Source organism: Pleuronectes platessa, chromosome 14 (assembly GCF_947347685.1).
Source record: "Pleuronectes platessa chromosome 14, fPlePla1.1, whole genome shotgun sequence".
Taxonomy (NCBI): domain Eukaryota; kingdom Metazoa; phylum Chordata; class Actinopteri; order Pleuronectiformes; family Pleuronectidae; genus Pleuronectes; species Pleuronectes platessa.
In genome coordinates this window covers 237155-254947 of record NC_070639.1, presented here as the reverse complement: position 1 = coordinate 254947, position 17793 = coordinate 237155, and the positions used below count along the sequence as shown (strand labels likewise).

At 40.9% G+C, this 17793-nt stretch overlaps 1 protein-coding gene across 1 annotated transcript; it reads left to right on the top strand.

The window, feature by feature from the left end:
* The first annotated feature begins 735 nt into the window (after window positions 1–735).
* LOC128456173 (eukaryotic translation initiation factor 4 gamma 3-like) lies at window positions 736–12801 on the top strand. The gene is made up of 23 exons (XM_053440254.1): window positions 736–744; window positions 1153–1314; window positions 1616–1771; window positions 2068–2265; window positions 2970–3122; window positions 3204–3437; window positions 4007–4111; window positions 4577–4715; window positions 5051–5307; window positions 6063–6097; window positions 6398–6501; window positions 6615–6724; window positions 6844–7016; window positions 7603–7728; window positions 7853–7934; window positions 8359–8470; window positions 9120–9330; window positions 9641–9786; window positions 10251–10473; window positions 10943–11243; window positions 11698–11779; window positions 11895–12038; window positions 12568–12801. Exons 1-23 carry the CDS (start codon window positions 736–738, stop codon window positions 12726–12728), a joined length of 3423 nt encoding a protein of 1140 aa, XP_053296229.1. The 3' UTR covers window positions 12729–12801.
* Window positions 12802–17793: the final 4992 nt, after the last annotated feature.

Genomic DNA, 17793 nt, shown 5'->3' with positions numbered 1-17793 from the left:
CGGCTTAAAGGCAGATTTTTCTTTGTCCATGATGCGCCTCGGCTTAAAGGAAGATTTTTCTTTGTCCTATAATGTCCTATGTTATTCCTTTGATGTTTATTTGTAGTCATTCCTTCTCTCCCTCATTGCTGGACATCTACTCACAAACCACAAGTTTGTTACAGAGTCACGACAGACGCATCATCTGGTAATTTACCCAACTGTAAGTTCCCTCCTGCTTCTCTTCTTCCACCATCATCATCAAAACCGTATCTTTTCCCAGTGTCAGAAGACAAAGATATAAGGGAATGTCTTTAGTTATTCAGTTATTGATGAGAATTATATTACGTTAATTATTGATATCATTTTTGTATCTAGCTCCCTGTACTATTTGCCAACTTTGGCTTTTGACTTTGCCCACTAAAGATCAAGGGCTAGGTGATATATCAGGAATTATCATGATAAATGACACAATTCATTTTTTTTTTGTAAGTTTATAGGCAGATATTTTTTCTCTCCAGAGTGATGCTCTCTGTTCTATAATGTGCTCTGTTATTCCTTTGACGTTTATTTGACATCATTCCTTCTCTCCCTCATTGCTGGACATCTCCTCACAACCCACCAGTTTGCTACAGTCACGACAGACGCATCATCTGGTAATTTACCCAACTGTAAGTTCCCTCCTGCTTCTCTTCTTCCACCATCATCATCATAACCATATCTTTTCCCAGTGTCAGAAGACAAAGATATAAGGGAATGTCGAATGTGAATGTAGTTATTCAATTATTGATGAGAATTATATTACGATAATTATTGATATGGTTTTTGTGCCTAGCTCCCTGTACTATTTGCTAAACTTTGGCTTTTGACTTTGTCCACTAAAGATCAAGGGCTAGGTGATATATCAGAAACCCAACAGATTGCTACTGAGACGTGACAGACACATCATCAGGTAATTATTCCCTGGTTATTCGTAAAACTTTTTGGAATTGTATATAATGTTATTTAATAGATGTCCATCTGAACTTTGACTTAAACATAAGAAGAATAGTCGTCTAAAAAACTGAACTTGTTTGTACTTTAGATCAAAGCATGGCAGCCTGCAGAAATGAGTCAGCTGTCTCTGGGATCGTTCTTAATGTCTTCTGTGTTTCTCTCCCATCTTACCTACAGTTTTTCCAGAGGACTCAGATACAGACTGCTAGGCCCACCATCCCGACAAACACGTCTTCCAAACAGCCTGTCTCACAGACTCCTCTAGCCGTCTACCCAACTAATCAGCCAATCATGAAGCCCATGGCACCCATGCCTTTCCCTTCCCTGCGGGCTGCACAGGTGAAAGAAACACACTGACCTGTTTACAGTTGATGGTTGCTCTCATTCAGGGGTAGGGGAACCTTTTTTTCTATCAAGGGCCATTTCAATATTTAGAATCTCCTTCAAGGGCCATGCTAAATATTGATCACATATCACCCTAGCCTTTCTCTCTTTTTCTATCTATTTTCGACCCTTTTATTTTTGTATCTACCCATTCTTCCGACCTTGGTCTTCATTCTCTCTGGCTCCCCCCTGTCTTTTTCTTTAAAAGATATTGTCATGGTAATAATACTGTTTTTCCCTTTTTTCCTGTGTTAAGCTTAAAAACCTTGGGGCCCGGCGACCACCACCCAGGAAGATCATCATGGGCCTGTCTTTGCACGACGATGTTCAGCTGAAGAAATCAGAGAATGCCTGGAAACCAGGCATGAAGAGGGAAAGCCTCCCAGCGGAACCAGAGTCCAACAAAACACAGGTACAACCAAATATACACAATCTGAAATCCACAAAGCAGTGGGCATATATAGAAATTACATATACAGAATTTTCTGATAATAAATGTTAGTCTACGTGATTGAAGATTTTCAAAGTATTGGAAATTCCAGTAAAAATGTTGTTTAAATCTGTAAATATAGGAAATCATTGTGAGTATTTAATTTCCGTATTACTAGTAGCTTTACAACAGGAGTAGTTTTTCATGTGGAGTGAGAGATTGGTGTTTGTGATCGATGACCTCAGAGTTTAAGTACCTGTTATGACCTACTCCCTCAGGACCTGTTCAAGAAGGTCCGCAGCATCTTGAACAAGCTGACGCCGGAGAAGTTCAGCCAGCTGGTGAAGCAGGTCTGGGACCTGACCATCGACACTGAGGAGCGGCTCAAAGGAGTCATCGACCTGGTGTTTGAAAAGGCCATCGACGAGCCCAGCTTCTCGGTGGCCTACGGGAAAATGTGCCGCTGCCTCGCCACGGTAAGCTGGTCGCTTAGTTGAGCAGAGAAGTGTGTCGACTTTGGAACGAGAGAGTCTTGTGTTTGCAATGTAATTGTTTGAATTGGATTTGGAGAAGTACTTAAATATAGCTTTTTCGTAAACTGCCGCATTCATCAGATGCAAAAACACGATGGAGGAATTAAGTGTAATCTTTAAACCATCTATTGGAGGGGTGTGCACACTGTGTCTCAATATATAGTCAACAATTTGCTAAATGTTTATGCAGCAAATGGATCAATTGGTTCATATTCAGCTCTGCCTTGATGCAGAATAATGCTGTGAAAAGCAACACAATTCAGTACAATGTGATGATGAGGTTTTATTGTTTTGATGCCTCTAGAGTGTACACCAGACGACACTATTTATTAAGGAGTTTGAAAATCAGTCACAAATAATCCTTTAAAACACAATTTATTAAACGTGCATATCCTTAATTATAGACACTATTAACAAGAGTTCTAGAGAAACTATTACATTTTCTGTCTTCCATCATTTGATAACATAACCTTAAAAATATATCAGTCATTAAAATCTAAATAATCCAGATACGAAAATATTAATTTGCGAAATATAAAAAGAAATGTTAAACCGCTGAAAACTTTTTTCCCGGTTAGTTCATTACTTATTTTATTCTAATGCTTATGTTCTCTACTGAATTCATTCCACTTACTTTTCATGTGCAGCTCAAAGTGCCCATCACTGACGCTCCCAACAACACAGTGAACTTTCAAAAGCTGCTGCTAAGCCGCTGCCAGAAAGAATTTGAGAAAGACAAGGTGGATGATGTGGTGTTTGAGAGGAAGCAGAAGGAGCTGGACTCTGCTGCATCGGTAAGTGTGACACCGGATCTTTACCAAAACAACATTTAGTTTCTGTTTCAACTCTGTTCAAGAGGTTTGTTTCCTTGGTCCCATTAGACGGAGCGTGACCGACTTCAGGTAGAGCTGCAGGAGGCCAAGGACATTGCCCGGCGGCGATCCATCAGCAACATAAAGTTCATTGGTGAACTGTTCAAGCTAAAGATGCTAACAGAGGCCATCATGCATGACTGCGTGGTGAAGCTGCTGGGGAACCACGACGAAGCTTCCCTGGAGTGTCTCTGCAGGCTGCTCACCACCATCGGCAAGGACTTTGATTTAGTGGAGGCCAAGGTGAGCTGGTGGTTGTACATTTTACATAAATCTTAAATTTCTTTTATTACGGTCTTAGAAAGGTCTGAGGGGCTACAGATTGAAAACTTTGAATATAATCTACAGGATAATATGCGGCTGGTTTCCCTTTCAAATTAAATATTAAGAGAAATGCATTGTTTGCAGGGATGAAGATGTGATGAGAACTTTTTGTCAGCAGTGTTTTTGACATTAGGGCAGCCAAAGATCAGTTCATGTCTCTGCTTTCATCCCACTAAGATGTTTTCTTCTGGAAATGTCAAATAAGTGATTTAGAAGGTGATTCTGATTTACAATCCCACAGCAGCTGCTTACAAGTAGGTTGTGGTCGTTTCCTCAGCACGGAAGCTTTACGGCTTTTACGGCTGTTGATGAAATGTTCCGGTTTCATCTCAGGCGGTCAGGACTGTTCCAAGTGATAAACTGGACAATTGGTCAACTCTGAAAATAATAGTATCTGCAACCTGCTGTCTGGTAGATTGAATGGAGACATGCTGAACATGACTTTCGTGTCTCAAATTAACCGTCTCTCTCCCTCTGTGTCTCACCAGCCTCGGATGGATCACTATTTTAAGCAGATGGAAAAAATCATCAGAGAGGGGAAGACGTCTTCACGCACAAGGTTCATGTTGCAGGATACCATAGACCTAAGATTGGTGAGTGGGTATTTTTGTTTTTTCTTTCATTTGCACAATTGTAAAGAGTCCAAGAACCAAATTCTTAACCGTATGATGGATTTTACCAGAGAGATTTCTCTCATCGATCTCTCTGATGACCAGGAACATGATACTATATTTTCTGGTCCTATTCTGTTTAATGAATATCTACACTGCTGTTGTTAAGGGGATCTGATGCTTTTTAGAAGGACTGATATAGATAGATACATAGATAATGGCGAAGAAATGTAAGAAAATTCCATAGAAACAACGAACAGGGAAAAATGGTTGAAACCTGAGGAATACGTGATAACTATTGATCTTTAATGAATTCATCAGTGTGTCCCCAGTCATTAGAATATTCCTCTGTGATTGAAGCTGAGCTAAGACATCTGTTTAACACTACAGAATCTGTCTGATTCAGGTTTGAAGTCATTGTTGTTCTGTACATTTGTTTTTCTTCAGCACAAATGGGTGTCAAGAAGAGCCAACCAGGGTCCAAAGACAATTGATCAGATCCACAAGGAGGCAAAGCTTGAAGAGGAAGAGGAGCAGAGAAAAGTGCAGCAGCAACTGTACTTCAAGGACACCAGGAGACGGCCAGGTCAGGCCTGCAGTCTAAATCCTCTTTAAGGTTTAGAATTACATTGGCACAGCTATAGTAACTCAGGAAGACAGGCTGTAGACTTCCTGTCCCTATAGCCTGCAGAGATGCTATTGTGCCCAACAGCAGACAGAAAGCCCCCTAGCTCCCTCCCATCTGCTAGCTGACCTATAATATTTCATCCTGTAACGCAGCATGCCACTAAAACAGTCAGAAATGTCACTCTGTCTGCCACTTTCACAGCTGTTTGACTCCACTGTTTTTCCTGTGAACTTATCTTAAACCTGTATTTCCCTGTTTGTTTCTTGTTTTTTTGTGTGGGTGTGTCTCCACAGATCCAAGGGAGCAGAGGGAGCAGAGAGAGCAGAGACAGCAGAGAGAGCAGAGACAGCAGAGAGAGCAGAGAGAGCAGAGACAGCAGAGGGATCAGAGGGATCAGAGAGAGCAGAGAGAGCAGAGGGAGCAGAGGGATCAGAGGGAGCAGAGGGAGCAGAGAGATCCGCAAGTACAGGGAGAGGAGACCTGGAAAACTGTGCCCATGAGGAAGAATGGCAGGACCATCGACCCCAACAAGATCCCAAAGATCTCCAAGGTGAGACGAGCTTTCCGAGGCTTCGACACAGATCTTACCATTTTACCTTTTTCTTACCTTCTACTGTGAGGTTTGTACAAATGCACTGCTACAGGAGACATGAAGCTGCTATTTACTTTCTGTCCCTCATAGTTGATTTGCTCATATCTCTACATTGGAATCACAAAAACAATGACAAACAATTACCATGTGTTAACTGGTCGTGTTCCATGGAAACTTAAGCCGTTGTCAGGCGTGACCTCCGGGTAAAATCTGGAGAATTGGCTACAGACTTTAAACATTTAAATAACTTAACTAATTTTGATTTAATGATAGTTTGATCTGAGAGATTTGAAATTTGAATTTGAATTAAAGCTGGAACCTAAAGCAGAGTCAGGACTTGTTAAGTTTCTCTTGTATAATCAGAAATATGTAATATTTTATGATTCATACAGACATTGGTAAACAAGTTTCTTAGATTTTCTACTTATTACTGATAAAAGACTCATAACAGGGGCATTTGTGTCGATTTGTTCCTGCTTCTTCCTCACGCCCACGATTTCACGCCCTCAACTCAGAGTAAATCAATTCAACAATATACATAATGATTTGTATAATGAGTTTAATAATGTAAAACAATTTCAAAACAAGAGAAGCTGAATATAGTATATTTTGTGAAATCAGCAGTGACCTCTGAGTAGAAACTGATCACAGACAACGTGAAAAGTTGTAAGGCTCATTTTTTTGTGCCTGATGGTCTGTTTCTCTTTCTGCAGATGGACGAGAAGATCCAGCTGGGCCCTCACGGAAGGTATGAGATGACAACACTGTCTGATTTGAAAGATCCTGTTGGTGTTAGGTTTCTCTGAAACATGAGGAGAGTGTCTCTGTGATCCTGATATTTATCTTTCCTGCTATCAGGATATTTATAACTCTGATTAACTAGTTTCCATTGACTTAAAAAATAAATCAGTTTTGTTATTAGGGTTTTGTTTCCTCTCTGTTTAGGGCAGTGATAATAATTTGTAGTAGTTTCCAAATTGGTTAGAAAGCTTTATGTTCATTTACATTGACATCCTTCCTGACTCTTTGTTTATCCGTTCCCCACCAGTCGTAGCCGTACAGAAAAAAAGTGCAGCAACAAGCCGCTGATCTCTGCACCGAAAGTCACTGAGGTCGAATCTGAGCCAGAGCGCAGCAGAGTCCGAGAGCCTGGTGAGACACACGTTGCTGCCCAACACCGGAGTGACAGGACAATAACACTGACACATTCACTCTGTGCCATTAATCACACTGTTGTGACTCTGGTTGTTTATTTGCATCGACAGTGAAACCTGAGCCTGTTCAGACGAGAGAGAAACCTGCTCGGTCTGAGGAGGAGATCGAGAGGAAGTGCAAGTCCATCATCGACGAGTTCCTGCACCTTAAAGATTTCAAGGTGCTGAGATCCACTCAACTGATAACTGATTTTTTTTCTTTTCGATTTCATAGAATAAACCTTCTTAAAGGGAAGAATTAAAGTATAAGTCTTGAACATGCGTCTTTGTTTTGTTGCAGGAGGCTGTCCAGTGTGTGGTGGAGCTTGATCTGGGCTCTCAGTCGCACATCTTCATACGCGTGGGGGTGGAGTCGACTCTGGAGCGCAGTCAGATCACACGGGACCACTTGGGCCAGCTCTTCTTCCAGCTGGCGCAGAAGGGAATCCTGCCCAAACCCCAGTTCTACAAAGGGTCAGTTCCCCCGCTCAGTTCTACTTAGGGTTGCAAAATTCCGGGAATATTAAAAGTTGGAAACTTTCCATAGGAATAAACGGGAATATACGGGAATATACAGGAATAAACTGGACATTGTGTGGCTAATTTATACTAACTGTATTTACCTTGTCATATACAGACATAAATATAAACATTTTGTTTTGTCATAGGCTGATTTGAGCCCTGAGGAAACTTTGGGCACTTGACTATTTGCTTCTGCATCTTTGTGTCATTCTTAACAGAGGTCTTTGCACAGTATTTGCAAATGTACACAGCCTTTGCTTCTACATTGGCTGGGGTGAAATAAAAAGATTTATTTGATGTTGTCCAGCCATTTATCTTCCTGCTAATTATTTTTCAAAACCTGTCGATACCAGAATAAGCGAGAATGACCGACAATTTTCAGTGGTTTTTGGTTTTCTAAAAGACCATGTTGTCGTTCATTTATTTATTTGGGGAACATGTAAACATTTTCTTTTTCTTAACTTACTGAATTTATATTGATTATGTTTTTCGGAGCGGCTCTTTTTCCTAACCACAACGTCCTTGTTTCTTTTCCCAGGTTTGCAGACACGCTGGAGCAAGCGGACGACATGGCCATCGACGTTCCCCACATCTGGCTGTACCTGGCTGAGCTGCTCAGCCCTGTGCTGAAGGAGGGGGGCTTCTCTATGAGAGAGCTCTTTAGGTACGAGACCACAAACGTGTTGACTGTGATGAACTCTGCTCTAAACTAAGCTGTGTATGAAGTAAAGATCTGCTCAGACTTTTAAGATTTATTTAAATTTCTGTCATGTTCTGTTTGTTCACAGTGAATTAAGCAAACATTTGCTTCCTGTGGGAAGAGCTGGGATCTTGATCTCTGAAATACTGCTCATACTATGCAAACAAATGGTAAGAAACACTTCAGTCTGTTCTTCACTCTTTTTTCCTGTTACCTGTTCTCATTATGAAGCAGGTGGATTATAACCAGTGACTCAGCTGTAGATATAATTTAAATACACATAGATTATTGACTTGTATACAATCTTTATTGAAATATTTTTACACTGCACTGGAGTTCACTGTAGCATTTTTTTTTTTGTATTATTCATTCAGTGTTATTATTGTGATTCTGCTATAATTATTATAAACCAGTTAAATGAAAAATCTCACTGAAATCAACTAGGCTGATTTGATCTTTTGATTTGAAGCAAATATTTTCTAATTCATTAAGTAAGTTTATGAATGAAATATTTCTCCCTGCTGTAAATTAGACGTAATAGAAAAGACATTTCAGAGCATAGGTTTGTGACGTTGTCCCGTCTCGTGTCCACAGGGCCATCGTACTGTGGCTTCTCTGTGGGAAGAATCAGGCCTCAACTGGACTGACCTTCTGCCGGAGAAAGAGGATGTCCAGGCTTTCATCTCACAACAGGTCAGTGATGAAGGTCAACACTCATCAAGACTCAAGAAATATCAATGGAGGGAAACCCTCTGTTACCATCTATCAGCTGTTTGAAGACTTTTTAACTAATTGAGACAAATAAGAACTTTCTAATGTTTTTTGTATTGTTTCCACGCCGTCCTTCTCTTCTATACTTCCTCACCATATCAATGTTGTCTCCACTCGAACAGAAACTCCAGTTTCTTCAGCCACAGAGTCCGAGTGTCTCAGAGCACAAACCTGAGCCAGAGGGCAGCAGTGTCCGAGAGCCTGGTGAGACGCACTTCACTGTCCAACACCGGACAGACAGGACGATAATACTGACACATTCACTCTCTGCCATTAATCACACTGTTGTGACTGTGGTTGTTTATTTCTCATGTTAAAGGAGATATGACCAGTCAAAGTCAGATTACCCCTAAATAATTATCTTGGAAAGCCCATATCTCCATTAATTAAGATCTGTGATATGACAAATTTCAGTTCCATGTGTTTCTCATGTGACCAAATCAGCACATTCAATTTAATTAAGATCTGTAACTGTTTGGCCAATTTCACATTACTTATATGTGAAGAACTGTTAAGTGTAAATATTACCTTTTGCTGATTGAATTCTGAAGACATGTATTCATCTGTACTTTTCCTTCTTCCAGATGATGCGCCAAACATGCAGGCTTTGAACAGCCTTGCAGAGTCAGAGACTGAGCTGGAGACAGCCGCTGTTGAGCCTTCTCTCATGCCCCCCGCTTCACTACAGGCCCAAGCCTCTAGTCCTGCTTACAGAGAGGCCTCCTCTGAAACTTTACCTGCTGACACCACTCCTCAACAGAACCCAGACATCGAAGCCAGGACAACTCTGGGAAGGTATGAGATGACAACGCTGTCTGATTTGAAAGATCCTGTTGGTGTTAGGTTTCTCTGAAACATGAGGAGAGTGTCTGTGATTCTGATATTTATCTCTCCTGCTAGCAGGATATTTATAACTCTGATTAACTAGTTTCCATTGACCTAAAAAATCTGTTTTGTTATTAGGGTTTTATTTCGCTTCTGTTTAAGTCACTGATAATAATTTGTAGTATTTTACAAATTGGTTGAAAAGCTTGATATTCAGAGTTTCTCATTTACATTGACATCCTTCCTGACTCTTTGTTTATTCGTCCCCCACCACTCGTAGCCGTACAGGCAGGAAGCGCAGGAAGAACAGAAAGCGCAGCGCAAAGCCGCTGAGCTCTGCACCGTCTCAGCCTGATCTGTACACCAGGGGAAGCAGCTCAAAGGAGCTGCTGGAGAGTCCAACCCCGGAGGAGCCGCCAAGAGACAGCGAGCCAGAGGGAGCCGTGCCTAGGAGACCGAATGTCTCAGAGCACAAACCTGAGCCAGAGGGCAGCAGTGTCCGAGAGCCTGGTGAGACGCACGTCACTGTCCAACACCGGACAGACAGGACGATAATACTGACACATTCACTCTCTGCCATTAATCACACTGTTGTGACTGTGGTTGTTTATTTCTCATGTTAAAGGAGATATGACCAGTCAAAGTCCGATTACCCCTAAATAATCATCTTGGAAAGCCCATATCTCCATTAATTAAGATCTGTGATATGACAAATTTCAGTTCCATGTGTTTCTCATGTGACCAAATCAGCACATTCAATTTAATTAAGATCTGTAACTGTTTGGCCCATTTCACATTACTTATATGTGAAGAACTGTTATGTGTAAATATTACCTTTTGCTGATTGAATTCTGAAGACATGTATTCATCTGTACTTTTCCTTCTTCCAGAGGATGCGCCAAACCGGCAGGCCAACCCACCTGAAGCGGCCAACTCAAGTGAGCGTCCCTCAGCCAAGGAACCAGCTTCTTCTCACTTGTCCTCAGTCGAGGAGCTGAAACCCTCTTTGGTGCCACCTCAGACTCTGAACACAGACAAGCCTCTCTTAGACGCCCCTGGAACTCTGGCTGCCTTGTCTGGAGCAGCCCCCACGGCTTTGAACAGCCTTGCAGAGTCAGAGACTGAGCTGGAGACAGCCGCCGTTGAGCCTTCTCTCATGCCCCCTGCTGCACTCCAGCCCCAAGCCTCTAGTCCTGCTTACAGAGAGGCCTCCTCTGAAACTTTGCCTTCTGACACCACTCCTCAACAGAACCCAGACGTCGAAGCCAGGACAACTCTGGGAAGGTATGAGATGACAACGCTGTCTGATTTGAAAGATCCTGTTGGTGTTAGGTTTCTCTGAAGCATGAGGAGAGTGTCTGTGATTCTGATATTTATCTCTCCTGCTAGCAGGATATTTATAACTCTGATTAACTAGTTTCCATTGACTTAAAAAATCTTTTGTTTATTTCGCTTCTGTTTAGGTCACTGATAATAATTTGTAGTATTTTCCAAATTGGTTGAAAAGCTTGATATTCAGAGTTTCTCATTTACACTGACATCCTTCCTGACTCTTCGTTTATTGGTCCCCCATCACTCGTAGCCGTACAGGCAGGAAGCGCAGGAAGAACAGAAAGCGCAGCGCAAAGCCGCTCAGCTCTGCACCGTCTCAGCCTGATCTGTACACCAGGGGAAGCAGCTCAAAGGAGCCAACCCCGGAGGAGCCGCCAAGAGACAGCGAGCCAGAGGGAGCTGTGCCTAGGAGACCGAATGTCTCAGAGCACAAACCTGAGCCAGAGGGCAGCAGTGTCTCTAGTCCTGTTTACAGAGAGGCCGCCTCTGAAACTTTGCCTTCTGACACCACTCCTCAACAGGACCAAGACTTCGAAGCCAAGTGTCTGAAGGTACGAAAAGTGAAATCAACCAGTCTCTGCGAGTTAGTAGTAAAAATCCTGAAGGGCAGACAGAGTGGGGCTAAGTTACACCTTGTTGTAAAGTAACTGAATATAATTATATTTCGGACCTTGAAGCTAATGTTGGTCCACGACTGTTGGTAAGATCTCATCAATACAATTCCTGGATCCACCTGTGCTCCAAAATGTTAGGTTTCCTCCCTGGGTCCACAAATATTCATGGGAATCATTTCAGTAGCTTTTGATGAATCCTGCTGACAAACTGACTAAACAAATGAAAACATAAGCTCCAGTTCTAGACCAGAAATACGTTAGTTACACATCTACATACTTTGAACTCTGTGTTTACTGCTCTTCAGTGTCATCACTTCTGAGCTGATTCTTGTGAATTTGACAGACGCTGTGTTTTTACTCCTCCTCCTCCTCTGATCTCTCTGTTTCTCAGGAGAACCTGACTGAATCTCACCTGAGCTTGTTTCCCTACCTGAGGGCGTTGATGACGGCTGTGTGTAAGGCAGCAGTGAAAAGTAAGCTCTCCACCAGCCGGAGCAAAGACTCCTCTGCTCAAATCGCACCGCTGATTACAATATTTATTCTCTGCCGAGCGTATGAATTTAATCTGCCTCCTTCTTCACTGTGCAGATAACACCAACTGTCGAGTGCACACGGCCCTCATTCAAAAGAGATTACCTGTATTGCTCCAGTACCGGAACTCAGAGAGTGAGCGACAGCTGCATGCTCTTCAGGAACTTCAGTCGCTGATCGTCGCCCTCGATCATCCTCCAAGTAAGTTCTGCATCAGAGTTCACTCCAAATGAAACTCACAGATCATCCCTTTTCTTTGTTTCTTAAGAATAAACTGTGTAACAAGTTCTCAGTTGTGATCCAACCAGTGGAACAGTTCAATCTCACTACAAGGTCCATTTAGTAGCTTTTCTGGAGCTTTAGTTCTTGTCACATGATTCTCATCAGCAGAAGAACTTCGCCTTGTTATATGGAATTGGAGATTTTCATATTTCCGTCTATTTTTTAAGGACATTTGAAAAGTTTGGATTAAAACTTTGAATCTCAAATTTTTTCTCCACTGACATTAACTTGATTCGTTCATTTGAGAAACATCACTCCAAATAACTTTTGCTAAACACAATGCCGTCTTCAGTTATTTCTAATACATCAATTTTTGGTTTCTTATCTAGATACAAATCCCATTACTTGAATTGATAACATTAGGAATTGGTCTCACCTCACGGAAAAATGAGATTTATTTCAATTTCGTCACAGCTGAAACGATGACTGACATGTATTTGTTCTCCAGACCTCCTCAAGATATTCTTCGAGTGTATGTACGACGAGGACGCATTCTGCAAGTCGGGGACCAGAAAAGACCCGGCCAATCAGCTGGATAAGGGCGTGGCCCTGAAGACCGTCACAGCCTTCTTCACATGGCTGCAGGAGGCGGAGTCGGAAGACAATTGACGAGTTTGGATTCCAAACTTTTGCAACGTTCCGCACTTTTTAATTTATTAATAATAAAAGGTAGTTAAAAATGCTCGTTCTCATGATTAGTTCTTTCCATGTTTTGGTGCTTAAAGGGCATACGACTCAGTGTGTGTGTGTGTGTCTGTGTGTGATGAACTGAGACAGTTGTGTTGTGTTGGAAGTTGCCATAGCATCGTCAGATGACCTGTGTGATCAGACCAGGAGGAGCAGCTGAGCGATGAGCTGCCGGCTCCTCAGGATCAACGACACAGGTTCCACTCGTTTGGTCTGTTTAGTCATCGCAGCCCAAACAATCAAACAGCACCGTGTCGTTGAAAGTGTCTCAGCAGCTTGTCGCCTCATATATTTCTTATTTGTACCATCTTTTGTATGTGTGTATCTAGATTGTGTGTTTATGAAGCCATGACATGTTTGAGTGTTGTCCGTCATAATGTGGTCACGTGACCACCAGGTCGCCCAAAACACACCCACTGTGAAGATGGATACCGGAGACGTATTGGTTAACTGATGATTCAATTTATTGGCAATTATTTAGGTAATGTCCAAGCAATAATCTTGCACTGTTAAATATGACTGTATATAATTGTTTCACAGGTATTTTCAAGAACTGAAGATTAGACACAAAACCCTGAAATATTCACTTTACAGTTAAATACGACAAAAGTGGTAAAAGGCTGAAATATGAAAATATTGTACAAATGTTTTATATTATCACTGTTGCTTTTTCTCAGTGAAGGTTAAAGGCTCATGTTTCAGGATATGAGTTCTCTGTTCAGTGTGTGTGTGTTCTTAAGGGGTTTGTTTTTTTTACTCTTGAAACAAGTGACTTATGTTGGCAGATACAAAACGGTTGTCTACCACTGCTGATCACAAGAAGTTGTTTTGTTGTGTCATCATTAGACAGAGGTAACCAGATGTTTGTTCCACTTTATTTCCCATGAAGGTTTTCTTTTATCGGTTTTTACTGGAGTTGTAAGTCTATATTCACAGTTTATTAAGTTCAATATGTTGGTCTACCCATGGCTGGATTACCAACTGAGCAAAGTGGGAAACTAACACAAGGATCCCAAAAGCCAAAGGTTTTCCCTCCATGGCATCACTACATAATTTAATTCATTGAAGGTTTCTTTCCAGTTTGCACCAGTGAAGAAGAATATCATCTATGTAGGATCTTCCATTAACCATTTAATGGTGATATGTTTTTAAACTAGTTTTAAGACTAATATTGTTTCAGTTAATGTTTGTGTTGATTTTATTTTATCAAATTGCTTCAATTGTTTCTCTGTGACAAGAAGTTAAGCACTCACGGAACCTCAGGCACAGTTGTATTAGTAACCAGCCAGTTTCAGTTAGTTATAGTTAGTTAGTTAAATAATTTAAACTTGTCAACAAGCTGTCAAAAAACAAAATCCAAGAAAACTGAGAAACCAGCAAATAATCAGATTGAAGAAACAACGGATTCTTTCCTTTTAACAAAGACCTTTATTCACTGATCATTGTCTACGAATTGATTCATCATCTAATCAGGGAGCTGGTTGGTTTCTGTGTGTCTGAGGAAATCAGTTAATGATTCTTCTATTGTAACAGATGAGGCCTCTCAGACTTCACCAAGGTAAATTAGCTTGTATAGTTTTGGTGAAGAACTCCAGCTCACATGAGTCTTAGCAGACAGGCATCCTATATAAATGTATCAGAGGTAGATAGTTTCAGGGTTCAAAGGTTTTCATTATCTTCATATTCAATTACAATGAACCTGAAGGATGCTTCTCTCTCCAAGATATCTACAGTGCCTTGCATAAGTATTCACCCCCTTTGGACTTTTCTACATTTTAACGACCAATTGCATTCACAAGTCACATTTGCAAGTCACATAATTAGTAAATAGGGTCCACCTGTCTGCAATTTAATCTCAGTATAAATACACCTGTTCTGTGACGGACTCAGAGTTTGTTGGAGATCATTACTGAACAAACAGCATCATGAAGACCAAGGAGCTCACCAAACAGGTCAGGGATAAAGTTGTGGAGAAATATGAAGCAGGGTTAGATTATAAAAAAATATCCAGTGCTTTGAACATCTCTCTGAGCACCATAAAATCCATCATAAGAAAATGGAAAGAATATGGCACAACCGCAAACCTACCAAGAGGAGGCCGTCCACCCAAACTGAAGAGTTGGACAAGGAGAAAATGAATCAGAGAAGCAACCAGGAGGCCCATGGTTACTCTGGAGGAGTTGCAGAGATCCACAGCTGAGGTGGGAGAATCTGTCCACAGGACAACTATTAGTTGTCTACTCCACAAATCTGGCCTTTATGGAAGAGTGGCAAGAAGAAAGCCATTGTTGAAAGGGATCCATCACAAATCCCGTTTGGAGTTTGCCAGAAGCCATGTGGGAGACACAGCAAACATATGGAAGAAGGTGCTCTGGTCAGATGAGACCAAAATTGAACTTTTTGGCCTCAATGCAAAACGCTATGTGTGGCGAAAACCCAACACTGCCCATCACCCTGAGCACACCATCCCAACAGTGAAACATGGTGGTGGTAGCATCATGCTGTGGGGATGCTTCTCTTCAGCAGGTACAGGGAAACTGGTCAGAATAGAGGGAAAGATGGATGGAGCCAAATACAGGGAAATCCTTGAAGAAAATCTGATGCAGTCTGCAAAAGACTTGAGACTGGGGCGGAGGTTCATCTTCCAGCAGGACAATGACCCTAAACATACAGCCAGAGCTACAAAGGAATGGTTTGGATTAAAGAATGTTAATGTCTTAAAATGGCCCAGTCAAAGCCCAGACCTCAATCCAATAGAGAATCTATAGCAAGACTTGAAGATTGCGGTTCACAGACGGTCTCCATCCAATCTGACTGAGCTTCATCTTTTTTGCCAAGAAGAATGGACAAACCTTTCCATCTCTAGATGTGCAAAGCTGGTAGAGACATACCCCAAAAGACTTGCAGCTCTAATTGCAGCTGTAATTGCAGCGAAAGGGGGTTCTACCAAGTATTGACACAGGGGGGTGAATACTTATGCACCCAACAGATGTCAACTTTTTTGTTCTCATTATTGTTTGTGTCACAATAAAATTTATTTTGCACCTCCAAAGTACTATGCATGTTTTGTTGATCAAATGGGAAAAAGTTTATTTAAGTCTATTGAATTCCAGTTAGTAACAGTACATAATGGGAAAAAGTCCAAGGGGGGTGAATACTTATGCAAGGCACTGTATATATACATGTAAAGATGTATAGAAATATTATTAAAAAAAATTCATATTCATACATGTTTTGTAATTATGATATGGCTATATTTCATTAGATTTGTTTTAATTATTTTAAACCTAGGTTTTAATAGTTCAATTAATATATTTTTATAAAATTTCACATTTTTAGATTTTTATTTTCTATTAAAATATATACCTATATTTTGTATTAATTAGATGGTTAATTTTTTTATTAGATTCAATTGTATTATTAGATTTGTTTAATTATTTTAAACCTAGGTTTTAATAGTTCAATTAATATATTTTTATAAAATTTCACATTTTTAGATTTTTATTTTCTTTTAAAATATATACCTATATTTTTTATTAATTAGATGATTAATTTTTTTATTAGATTCAATTGTATTATTAGTCTCCATTTTTTTTAAGTTTCAATATCTATAAATGAAATAAAATATAAACAAACATAAATACAATCATAGCAGCCCACAAATCCAAGATCAGATTATTCTTTAGACGCATTTGTTCCAGAAATGAGGAATAACTTAAAACCAAGATGACATTTGTCGAATCAGTTAATCGACACAAAGCTGAACATAGAATAAGATTCCTCGTATATGTATCTATATGTTTAATCAGGTGGTTTAAATAAGCATCTGTTGAATGACACATACACTGTGAGTTGAATTAAAAACGCATAAATATCAGTATTATATTGAACATGGCTCCTCACACTTGCACCATGTTTTTGAATACATTTTAAACTTTGGAGGGGAAACAGCGCCCCCCGGCGGCCGGCCGGCGCCACGACTATGGGACACCTGGTCGTAATGGGGCGGGGCCGCTAAGCAGGAATCTAAATAAAACATCGTGCAGGATTCAAACTACAAACTCTTTCACTTTTCTTCCGACTCTTGAGGTGAGTTCGTCCCGCGGTGTCGTTCGTTGTTCGCCGGGCTCATAGATACACGGAGCCGGTACCGGAGAACACGCAGGGGCCGCTGGGTGTCCGCTCCTCTCCCCCCCCCCCCCCCCCCACCCCCCTACTCCGGGCAAAGTGAAATAAATTTTATCTTTTATCCGTTTGGCTAATGCTAACGCTGGAGTCCTTGTGTAACAGAGTTAAGAATGCACTGTATTTATTTTATTTATAATTTGTATTTGTGAATTTACTTGTGGAGGTGATGTCGTTGTGCACTACCTTTTGTGCTCCCCAAAAGTTTGTTACTTCCTGTTAGCCCTTCCCTCCCTCAGTTTAGTTTTTCATCACTGAGGGTGAGTCACCTGTGTAGAAGCTCTGTGCTGTTTTGTAGTTTTCCTTGAAGGAATGACCGTTGTGGATTGTATGTTGCGTGTATGAGTACAGTGTGCTGTTGTTTTGAATGTTTATATGTTTTGACAATGTTGTGGTTTGAAATCCACGGAGATGTTATTTACATAATGCGGCCGCCATTTTGTTTTCGCTCCGCGGATTTCGGCAGCCTTTGATGTCAATTTGTTCTGTTTTGTAGACTTTTGTATGGAGAAAAAGGAGGTTTTAACAGCAAACCTATGTTGTTGTCTGCAGGTATGTGAGTTTCTTTTTGGATCTAATAACTGTTTCACCAATAATGTGTTACTGAGCAGTTTAGTTTTTCATCACTGAGGAGAGTTCGTCCCGCGGTGTCGTTCGTTGGAGAAAAAGGAGGTTTTAACAGCAAACCTATGTTGTTGTCTGCAGGTGTCTGCAGTTTTTGTAGGTGAATAAATACCCAAAAACCAAGTCCTGAGTCACATTTCTACATCCGTTACACTGGTGCCGTGACCTTTCGGATCAT

Excerpts from the sequence above, each read along its gene's own strand:
- LOC128456173 (XM_053440254.1), top strand. Across the intron at positions 8,471-9,119 it reads ACAACAGGTCAGTGATGAAG|ATGATGCGCCAAACATGCAG; the intron begins GTCAACACTCAT and ends TCCTTCTTCCAG. Across the intron at positions 12,039-12,567 it reads CGCCCTCGATCATCCTCCAA|ACCTCCTCAAGATATTCTTC; the intron begins GTAAGTTCTGCA and ends TTTGTTCTCCAG.